The following is an 11,921-nucleotide window of genomic DNA, read 5'->3' on the forward strand; positions in this document are numbered from 1 at the left end:
ATCTACCAGAACACAGGCACTAGTCCCCTCCACCAGAAAGCCTACACAACCCACTGAACCAACCTTAGCCACTGGGGATAGAAACCAAAAACAACGGGAACTACGAACCTGCAGCCTGCAAAAAGGAGACACCAAACACAGTAAGTTAAGCAAAATGAGAAGACAGAAAATCACACAGCAGATGAAGGAGCAAGGTAAAAACTCACCAGACCTGACAAATGAAGAGAAAATAGGCAGTCTACCTGAAAAAGAATTCAGAATGATGATAGTAAAGATGATCCAAAATATTGGAAATAGAATAGAGAAAATACAAGAAACGTTTAACAAGGACCTAGAAGAACTAAAGAGCAAACAAACAGTGATAAACAACACAATAAATGAAATTAAAAATTCTCTAGAAGGGATCAATAGCAGAATAACTGAGGCAGAAGAATGGATAAGTGACCTGGAAGATAAAATAGTAGAAATAACTACTGCAGAGCAGAATAAAGAAAAAAGAATGAAAAGAACTGAGGACAGTCTCAGAGACCTCTGGGACAACATTAAACGCACCAACATTTGAATTATAGGGATCCCAGAAGAAGAAGAGAAAAAGGAACGGACTGAGAAAATATCTGAAGAGATTGTAGTTGAAAACTTCCCTAGTATGGGAAAGGAAATAGTCAATAAAGTCCAGGAAGCGCAGAGAGTCCCATACAGCATAAATCCAAGGAGAAGCACGCCAAGGCACATATTAATCAAACTATCAAAAATTAAATACTAAGAAAAAATATTAAAAGCAGCAAGGGAAAAGCAACAAATAACATACAAGGGAATCCCCATAAGGTTAACAGTTGATCTTTCAGCAGAAACTCTGCAAGCCAGAAGGGAATGGCAGGACATATTTAAAGGGATGAAAGGTAGAAAACTACAACCAAGATTACTCTACCCAGCAAGGATCTCATTCAGATTTGACGTAGAAATTAAAGCTTTTAAAGACAAGCAAAAGCTAAGAGAATTCAGCACCACCAAACCAGCTTTACAACAAATGTTAAAGGAACTTCTCTAGGCAAGAAACACAAGAGAAGGAAAAGACCTACGATAACAAACCCAAAACAATTAAGAAAATGGTAATAGGAACACACATATCAATAACTACCTTAAATGTAAATGGATTAAATGCTCCAACCAAAAGACACAGACTGGCTGAATGGATACAAAAACAAGACCCATATATATGCCATCTACAAGAGACCCACTTCAGACCTAGGGATACATACAGAATGAAAGTGAGGGGATGCAAAAAGATATTCCATGCAAATGGAAATCAAAAGAAAGCTGCAGTAGCAATTCTCATATCAGACAAAATAGACTTTAAAATAAAGACTATTACAAGAGACAAAGAAGGACACTACATAATGATCAAGGGATCGATCCAAGAAGAAGATATAACAACTGTAAATATTTATGCACCCAACATAGGAGCACCTCAATACATAAGGCAAATGCTAACAGCCATAGAAGGGGAAATCAACAGTAACACAATCATAGTAGGGGACTTTAACACCCCACTTTCACCAATGGACAGATCATCCAAAATGAAAATAAGTAAGGAAACACAAGCTTTAAATGATACATTAAACAAGACGGACTTAATTGATATTTATAGGACATTCCATCCAAAAACAAGAGAATACACTTTCTTCTCAAGTGCTCGTGGAACATTCTCAAGGATAGACCATATCCTGGGTCACAAATCAAGCCTTGGTAAATTTTAGAAAACTACACTGGTATCAATTATCTTTTCTGACCACAATGCTATGAGATTAAATATCAATTACAGGAAAATATCTGTAAAAAATACAAATATATGGAGGCTAAACAATACACTACTTAATAACCAAGAGATCACTGAAGAAATCAAAGAGGAAATCAAAACATACCTAGAAATAAATGATAACGAGAACACAACGACCCAAAATCTATAGGATGCAGCAAATGCAGTACTAAGAGGGAAGTTTATATCAATACATCCTTCCTCAAGAAACAAGAAACATCTCAAATAACCTTACCCCTAAAGCAATTAGAGAAAGAAAAAGTAAAAAAACCCAAAGTTAGCAGAAGGAAAGAAATCATAAAGATCAAATCAGAAATAAAAATGAAAAAGAAATGAAAGAAGCAATAGCAAAGATCAACAAAACTAAAAGCTGGTTCTTTGAGAAGATAAACAAAATTGATAAACCATTAGCCAGACTCATAAAGAAAAACAGGAAAAAGACTCAAATCAATAGAATTAGAAATGTAAAAGGAGAAGTAACAACTGACACTGCAGAAATACAAAGGATCATGAGAGATTACTACAAGCAACTATGCCAATAAAATGGACAACCTGGAAGAAATGGACAAATTCTTACAAAAGCACAACCTTCCAAGACTGAACCAGGATGAAATAGAAAATATAAACAGACCAATCACAAGCACTGAAATTGAGACTCTGATTAAAAATCTTGCAACTAACAAAAGCCCAGGACCAGATGGCTTCACAGGCAAATTATAGCAAACATTCAGAGAAGAGCTAACATGTATCACTCTCAAACTCTTCCAAAATATAGCAGAGGGAGGAACACTCCCAAACTCATTCTGTGAGGTCACCATCATCCTGATACCAAAACCAGACAAAGATGTCACAAAGAAAGAAAACTACAGGCCAATATCACTGATTAACATAGATGCAAAAAACCTCAATAAAATACTGAGAAAGAGAATCCAGCAGCACATTAAAAGGATCATAGATCATGATCAAGTGGGGTTTATCCCAGGAATGCAAGGATTCTTCAATATACGCAAATCAATCTATGTGATACACCATATTAACAAATTGAAGGAGAAAAACCATATGATCATCTCAATAGCTGCAGAAAAAGCTTGTAACAAAATTCAACACCAATTTATGATAAAAACCCTCCAGAAAGTAGGCATAGAGGGAATTTTCCTCAACATATTAGAGGCCATATAAGACAAACTCACGCCAACATCATTCTCAATGGTGAAAAACTGAAACCATTTCCACTAAGGTCAGGAACAAGACAAGGTTATCCACTCTCACCACTATTATACAACGTAGTTTTGGAAGTTTTAGGCACAGCAATCAGAGAAGAAAAGGAAATAAAAGGAATCCCAAGCAGAAAAGAAAAAGTAAAGCTGTCACTGTTTGCAGATGACATGATACTATACATAGAGAATCCTAAAGATGCTACCAGAAAACTACTGGAGCTAATCAGTGAATCTGGGAAAGTAGCAGGATACAAAATTAATGCACAGAAATCTCTTGCATTCCTGTACTCTAATGATGAAATATCTGAAAGAGATATCAAGGAAACACTCCCATTTACCACTGCAACAAAAACAATAAGATACGTAGGAATAAACTGACCTAGGGAGACAAAAGACCTGTATGCAGAAAACTATAAGACACTGATGAGAGAAATTAAAGATGATACAAACAGATGGAGAGAGATACCATGTTCTTGGATTGGAAGAATCAACATTGTGAAAATGACTATACTACCCAAAGCAATCTTCAGATTCAATGCAATCCCTATCAAACTACCAAGGGCATTTTTCACAGAACTAGAACAAAAAATTTCACAATTTGTATGGAAACACAAAAGACCCCAAAAAGCCAAAGCAATCTTGAGAAAGAAAAACAGAGTTGGAGGAATCAGACTCCCTGACTTCAGCCTATACTACAAAGCTACAGTAATCAAGACAGTATGGTACTGGCACAAAAACAGAAATATAGATCAATGGAACAGGACAGAAAGCCCAGAGATAAACTCACACACATATAGTCACCTTATTTTTGATAAAGGAGGCAAGAACATATAATGCAGAAAAAGCGTCTTCAATAAGTGGTGCTGGGAAAACTGGACAGCTACATGTAAATGAATGAAATAAGAACACTCCCTAGTACCATACACAACAGTAAACTCAAAATGGAATAAAGACTAAATGTAAGGCCAGACACTATCAAACTCTTAGAGGAAAACATAGGCAGAACACTCTATGACATAAATCACAGCAAGATCCTTTCTGACCCACCTCCTAGAGAAATGGAAATAAAACCAAAAATAAACAAATGGAACCTAATGAAAGCTTTTGCACAGCAAAGGAAAACATAAACAAGACGAAAAGACAACTCTCAGAATGGGAGAAAATATTTGGAAATGAAGCAACAGACAAAGGATTAATCTCCAAAATTTACAAGCAGCTCATGTAGTTCAATATCAAAAAAACAACCAACCCAATCCAAAAATGGGCAGAAGAGCCAAACAGACATTTCTCCAAAGCAGATGTACAGATTGCCAACAAACATATGAAAGAATGCTCAATATCACTAATCGTTAGAGAAATGCAAATCAAAACCACAATGAGGTATCACCTCACACCAGTCAGAATGGCCATCATCAAAAAATCTAGAAACAATAAATGCTGGAGAGGGTGTGGAGAAAAGGGAACCATCCTGCACTGTTGGTGGGAATGTAAATTGATACAGACACTATGGAGAACAGTATGGAGGTTCCTCAAAAAACTAAAAATAGAACTACCATATGCCCCAGCAATCCCACTACTGGGCATATACCCTGAGAAAACCATAATTCAAAAAGAGTCATGTACCACAATGTTCACTGCAGCTCTGTTTACAACAGCCAGGACATGGAAGTAACCTAAGTGTCCATCGACAGATGAATGGATAAAGAAGATATGGCACATATATACAATGGAATATTACTCAGCCATAAAAAGAAACAAAATTGAGTTTTTTGTAGTGAGGTGGATGGACCTAAAGTCTGTCATACAGAGTGAAGTCAGTCAGGAAGAGAAAAACAAATACCGTATGCTAACACATATATATGGAATCTAAGAAAAAAAAGGTTAATGAAGAACCCAGAGGCAGGACAGGAATAAACACGCAGACATTGAGGATGGACCTGAGGACACGGGGAGAGGGAAGGGTAAGCTGGGACAAAGTGAGAGAGTGGCATGGACTTACAAATACTACCAAATGTAAAACAGATAGCTAGTGGGAAGCAGCTGCATAGCACAGGGAGATCAGCTGGGCACTTTGTGACCACCTAGAGGGGTGGTATAGGGAGGGTGGGAGGGAGACGCAAGAGGGAGGAGATATGGGGATATATGTATAGGTGATTCACTTTGTTATAAAGCAGAAACTAACACACCATTGTAAAGCAATTATACTCCAATAAAGATGTTAAAAAAAAAAATTAGTAGAGGGCTTCCCTGGTGGCGCAGCGGTAGAGAGTCCTCCTGCCGATGCAGGGGACACGGGTTCGTGCCCAGTCTGGGAGGATCCCACATGCCGTGGAGTGGCTGGGCCTGTGAGCCATGGCCGCTGAGCCTGCGCATCCGGAGCCTGTGCTCTGCGATGGGAGAGGCCACAACAGTGAGAGGCCCGCGTACCGCAAAAAAAAAAAAAAAAAAAAAAAAATTAGTAGAAAAGAAGGAAAAGAATAAAGAACATTGTCACCAGTCAGAAAAAAAAAAAAAAGAATCCACCTGCCAATGCGGGCCACACGGGTTCAAGCCCTGGTCCGAGAAGATTCCACATACCGCGGAACAACTAAGCCCCAGTGCCACAACTCCTGAGCCTGCACTCTAGAGCCCAGAAGCCACAACTACTGAGCCTGTGTGCCACAACTACTGAAGCTCGCGCGTCTAGAGCCCGTGCTCTGCAATATGAGAATCCACTGCAATGAGAAGCCCGCGTGCAGCAACAAAGCCCCAATTCAGCCAAAAATAAACAAATAAATATATTTTAAAAATATACATATATGCACACATTCACATAATTAGACTAAACAATGAAAGCTCATATGCAGTGACACGTTAGGAAAAAAAAGAATAAACAGTTAAATACATTGTCCCAGAATGTTAAATAATGTCAGCTGAGACTAAAGAGAGCTAAATCTTTATACATAAGACCCATTACAAGTACTAAAAATGTACTTTGAATCTATGAAGTAGTCTTGCTGCCCCCCAAATTGGAACTTGAATTTATCAAGTGAGTAGATAAAATTACCAAATTGCAGGAAATACAGAGGTTAGAAAAACACTTAAACAACCCTATGGGATCCAATTAGCAAAAACCAAACTGAGGAAAGTACAAAAAACTCAGTTTCTTTAACATGTAAACCTTAAGAGGGAAAAAAAGAAGGCAGAGATTGAGCCTACACATTAAAAGAATCAAGAGATATACCCACCAACTCAGAAACATCAAAGAGGAATCATGAGGCAAATGAGAAACAAATGCTAACTGGGCATTTGATATTAAGTAATCATCCTTTTTAAAAGGTGTGATAATGGTATTATGGTTATGATAAAAAAAAAGTTGACTCTTTACTTTTTGTAGATTGATATACTTATAGATGAAATGATACAGTGTCAGGAATTTGCTTCAAAATAATACGGAGTGGGGGCGGGAGGCAGAGGCACAGATAAAGCAAGACTAGTCAGACTGTTGAAGTTAGGTCTGTGTACACAGAGGTTCATTACAACAGTCCCTCCAGTTTTGGATATATCTGAAATCTTCCATAATAAAAGCCAAAAAGTAAATTCCAACCAGACAGATCTAAATATTAAAGATAAAACAATAAAATTTCTTCAAGACTAAAAAAAGTTATTTAAGCTGCCTATACTCTTCCTTTTTTTCTTAAAGGAAATATTAAATAAACATTGGAAATAAGTAAGAAAATAATACAAGAGCATAGAAAAAGGTTCAACTGTGGAGTCATACTGTAAAACCTAGGAGTGAGTACTATTAAGTGGTACTTAAAATTAAAAAGGCCAACTACTTTGAGTGGATGCATAGTAAACAAATGAAAAACTACTTGAAAACAGGAAGGGCACAGGAAAATGTAAGAGGCAGCTAAGAGCTTTTTAAAAGCACCTTGGCAATGGTACTAAACAGACTAATTTGAACTACAGAAAATCACTCCTAAGAAATGCTGGCAAAGATAAAATCATCTTTCTTTGCAATTAAATTCTTAATATCTACTTGTGTCCAGTTACTAGAAGAGAGGAAGGAAGGATAATGAATTTACTGTTTCAGCAATAACAACTGGTTTAAAGAAAAGTTGATGGGGGAAACTAGAAAGCTGAAAATCACCTTTGTTTTCAAGTTCTAAGAAGCAAACTGAACAGAGATTTACTGGTAAGATAGGGAAATAGGGGGAACACATCCGAGGACTGAAGTGGAAAACCAATGATAAGTTCAAGTGCACCAATTTGCAGTGGCAAATTTCTTGAAGGCAGGTATTGTATTTTTCAAGTTCAGAAAATACAGTACTATTCCAAGTAATAATAAATGTATTATCTGTTGAAATAACTGAATGAAATATTTTCTATAAAAGCAAAGGGTTCTCCCTCTGGAGTCAGCTAGACTAGATCAGTAGTTTCCACAGTTCTATTACATTATGTGACCATTTAGAAACTAAAATCATGCAAATAACACCAAAAAATCAACTTATGGGGGAAAAAAATGCAAGCTATGCTTAAGAGAATAACTTAAAATGGAGTATCTATAGCAGTTGCCTTAGGACCCTAGCCAGCCCTGTTTGAATCACTATCATAAAAAAAAATAGGGGCCACTGATGAAATAGATTTACTGTTAATACTACTCCCTGCATGAAAGAGAAGGATTGGCTGGGCTTGAACAGTAAGTAGCAGTTTGATTGACCACTACCAGGTTACCTTCACTGCATTTCCAAAATTTGAAGAAAAAAGACAACGGAACTGTAGCAACTTTCAATTTATACGATAAACAGGATAACAAAATATAAAAGTGTTCAATTTTATTACAGCCTCAAATAAAGGGAGGCAGGTCAAAGGATGACAATGGTCAAGCTTTTCCCAGTTGGTGGGAGTGGTGCCACTTATCCTCTCCTGCCACAGCTCTCTTTAATGCAACTCGAGTACAAGTGGGAGGAAACTGGCACTCCAAGCTCTGGCTGGCCTATGGTTTTATCTGCTTTTCCTCAGTTCCACAATGTTCTGCAAAACAGAGCCATTTAATACCACCAGCAGGTGCAACAATTGTGGAAAATACCTCCCCAACCTTCCATAAAATCTCAAAAGCCAGTATTTGAAATATATCATTATACTTAAGAACTGCCACCATGCTGGATCTAACAGTAGCTCCAGAGGACACATTTTGAAAGACCACATTTTTCTTTCTGAAGTAAACCTTAATAGGTAGGGATATATGCTAAATGAAAGTCCTAATTTTCCAGAGTCATGGGTTGCACTTATTTACTGCATAAAGCATTTAAATATAACATTTATTGATTGCCACATTTAAACAAAATTCCTTTTTCAGCTGAAACTTTCTCTGGAGGATAATGACTTCCTAAAATTTATCTGCTCTTATGAAATATATGCTCTGTTTCTTTGCCCCCTGATAGAAATTCATGCCTCCAATATGCCAGTTGGCATATTGGCATATTGTTGGCAAAAGTCTTACTCTAGCCCAATCCCATCAATTTAAAGATAAGGAATCCAAGGTCTAGAGAGTCATATGAGTCTGCCTCAGATCAGACATACGGCTAATTTAAAAGGCAGTATCAGAATCTGAACCCAGGTCTCCTAAACCTCTAACCAGTGCTCTATCATATAAAGCCTCATTTCTATTCAACAAAGCTCTCAGAGCAGTCCTTAGTCACTTCATTGTTTCCTCATTTGCAAGTTTCCTCATCACCTTATCCCCTTGATAATCAGAACAGCGGTTCTATGGATCTGCTTCACCTTCATTATGGCAATTTAAGGTGAAGAGTCTAAATGCACACAGTGCCACAGGTACTGGTTCTGTAAAATGCTTTCATTTGGGGGGAACAATTTCTTCTCTCCTGCCAGTGAAAGATGAAAATTAAGTTCTGAGTATTCATCAGTAAAATAACCTCATGTTGTAATCCTAATATCATGTGTCAGACACCCACGAAATCTTTAAAAAGTCCTTGGTGGCAACGTTCTTACATGTTCTTGAATAACTTGGTTCAAGTCTCCATTCTAAATTGGGTAGTAAAAAGGAAGAGAGAAGTTATTTTTCAACAGCAGCTCTTCCATTAGATTGACTTGCTGACTATTTATGTGACAAATTTAACCTGCAGCACTTGAAAATTAGTAACAAAGGTGTTAAAAACAATATGAAATGAACAATTAAAGCAGAAATATTGCCTTGATTTGTCTCCTAAAAAATGTACAGTCTCTTCAAATTTTTGAGTACTACAGATTTAGTCCCCTAAGATAAGAACGTGTTTTTTTAGTGGTTTTTCTTCCACTGTCCTCTGGCTAAGAAATAAAGAGAGAGTTTTGTAGAGGCTTTTGGATTTTTAAAGACTATTTAAGCTGGTATCCTAGACTTACACCAAATATTAAAAAACCAACGAACCTGGATCTGAAAAAAAAAGGCAACATGATTTTATTTTATCTTTGGAAAGCAAAGGTTATATAAATAGCAAAACAAACCTAAAATAAAGGACTGAGAACTTAACGGTCAAATAAATAGTTGATAAAGCAAAATCACCAAATCACTTTCCAAACATGGAGCTTCTCTCTTAATGAAGTTTAATCTTACTCTTGATGCAGAACATCTGCTATAGTTATCAAAAGCATACTGATCTAAACCTACTGTATTAAGGGCTTTATATGCTATCTAAGTCCTTAGCCCTTAATTCTCACAACAACACTCTAAGTATCTATCATATTTTCATACTGCACCTGAGAAAACTGGGGCACTTCAAGGTTAAGTAATCTGCCAAGGTTACAGAGCTTGAATCCAGCTCTGCAGGTTCACAAACCTGTGCTCCTTAGGCACTCTACTGCCTTCTTGGTAGCACAGAAAACTTGAAAATATGGTCAGACTCTAAATTCTATCTGATGTATTACCCAAGCCACTGTGAATTTTTTTCTTATTGAAGTATAGTTGATATATAATATTAGCTTCGGGTGTACAACAGCAATTAGATATTTTCATATATTATACTCTGTTGAAAGTTACTATAAAATATTGGCTATATTCCCTGTGCTGTACATTACATCCTTGGATCTAATTTATTTTATACCTAGTAGTTTGTATCCCTTAATGAATTATTTTTTCTGGGGTCAAGAAAGCCTCAAGAATTTGCCATCTACAGTTCCTGATTTTAGGTTGGGTGAGTGGCACAAATGAAATGTTTTTGTCACCACACGTTGTATCATCACTAAAACCCGAGAGGAAGGGGAAAATTCTTAAACTTTATTTCCTGCTGGCCTAGCAGACCTTACTTAACCACTGTTATCTATCTGATACACTCAATTTAAGTGTAAGATACTAAAGTTACGACTTAAATCTTAAAGAAAATCAACTATATATTAGTCTTTTTACCTGTCAGGGAAGTTAAAAGTAGATCAACAGGATATAAACCTGGGTTGTTTCCTTCTTTAGGGGAAATTTCTTGTTAATTCAATGACTTCTTAATTAAACCAAATGGAACAAGTGGCCCTCCAAAAATGAAGTGTAGTGGAAAAGGAAACAGAGGAAAAGAATCACAGTAAGCTATGTGGTGATCTACTCTCACTGATGTTAGAAAAGCGAAGGATCAGTCTCCTCTTGAGTAACTTCAGTCTGACCACAGTGGCCACTTGTTACACCTACCACCCACTCCAACACTTCAGGTTCATTAGGAATTAAAAGAAACCCAGCAAGGTAAAGGACACCTCCCGACCAGGCCTAAGGTCTCTGCACCACACTCTGAGGTGCACAGAGAGCCAGTGAAGTGAGTCCTCCACCCACAAGCTTTCGCTGCTGCCCAGGAGTCAAAAGCCCAAAGCCTGGGGCCAAGACAGCTCTCCGGCCAGGGCACTGACCCATCTCTAGACAACCCCGCCCCCTCCCCGACCAAAGTGTCTGTGCCTAGAAGGGTGGCGGTAGGGGCAGGGTGAGGACGGCCTGCACAGGAGAGAAGGGGGCTAAGAGGATGTTTCGAACGAGGAAGGGTCCCTTCCCAGACTGGCGGTTCGGGACGCGGCCCGGGGCCGAGGAGACAGCCGGACGCCGCCATGATGGGGCCGGCCGACACGGGGGGCGTGACGCGGGAGGCCCCGCGCGCACACCCGGCTCCCCTTTCCCCCCGCCCCTCCCCCGCGTGGGCCTCGGCCACAACTGACCCCAGATACTCACGCTTTGTCCACCAGCTCCCGCACCTTCCACATGTTCAACATCGTGCCCCGAGCGGGCTGAGCCGCCACCTCCCTTTCCTGTTCCCCACGGACCCCAGAACCCTTCCGCGCCGGGACAGATCCAGGCCGGGGTCGCCGCCGCCTCAAACTCCCCCAGTCAGCGCCTTATCGTGCCACAGCCGCGGCGCCGCCAGTGACACGTCGAGACGCGGGGACAGAGGCTCTGCGTGGAGCGGAAGTGCCCGACTTTCCTCCCGCTGCGCGCGGGGCACGCTGGGACTTGTAGTTCTTTCAGCGCGCCAAGCGGGCCAGTTAAGCTGAGAGAGTTCCTGAGGTAAGATTAGTAGGGCTCCTCTTAAACTCTCGGGGTTCTCCGCACCCCTCCCCAGCCCCCGACCCACAGAACCGGAAACTTTAGGGGTGACGTCGGCAGTCTGTGCCTTAACAAATCCTCCATGCTCACATTTCAGAACCACCGGTATAGAATCTCGTCACACAAACTTGTTTTTCCAATATAAAGCATTATTATGTTATGAATAATGATTACATATAAAGAAGTGTGATTGGTGTATGTATTCCTCACTGACAGAAGCAACGCTGAATTTGGTTCCAAATGTCCAAATATACTTCCTTCCCAGGGCTTTAGTTTACATCCTTGTAAATTGAAGAGATTGTATTTTAAAACCTATCCCACTCTAATTCTGTGATAC

At 39.1% G+C, this 11,921-nt stretch overlaps 1 protein-coding gene across 2 annotated transcripts in view; it reads right to left on the bottom strand.

Moving 5' to 3' along the window:
* Positions 1-11,451, bottom strand: part of CLINT1 (clathrin interactor 1) — a 63,355-nt gene extending 51,904 nt beyond the window's left edge. For both annotated transcript variants that reach the window (XM_029216663.1, XM_029216664.1), the window contains exon 1: positions 11,213-11,451. In XM_029216663.1, coding sequence (XP_029072496.1) covers positions 11,213-11,253 — 41 coding nt within the window. In that variant the 5' untranslated portion in view covers positions 11,254-11,451. The remainder of the gene's footprint in view (positions 1-11,212) is intronic.
* Positions 11,452-11,921: the final 470 nt, after the last annotated feature.

The sequence above is a fragment of the Monodon monoceros genome, unplaced genomic scaffold (assembly GCF_005190385.1).
Source record: "Monodon monoceros isolate NGI ecotype Baffin Bay Population unplaced genomic scaffold, NGI_Narwhal_1 Super_Scaffold_12, whole genome shotgun sequence".
Classification (NCBI taxonomy): domain Eukaryota; kingdom Metazoa; phylum Chordata; class Mammalia; order Artiodactyla; family Monodontidae; genus Monodon; species Monodon monoceros.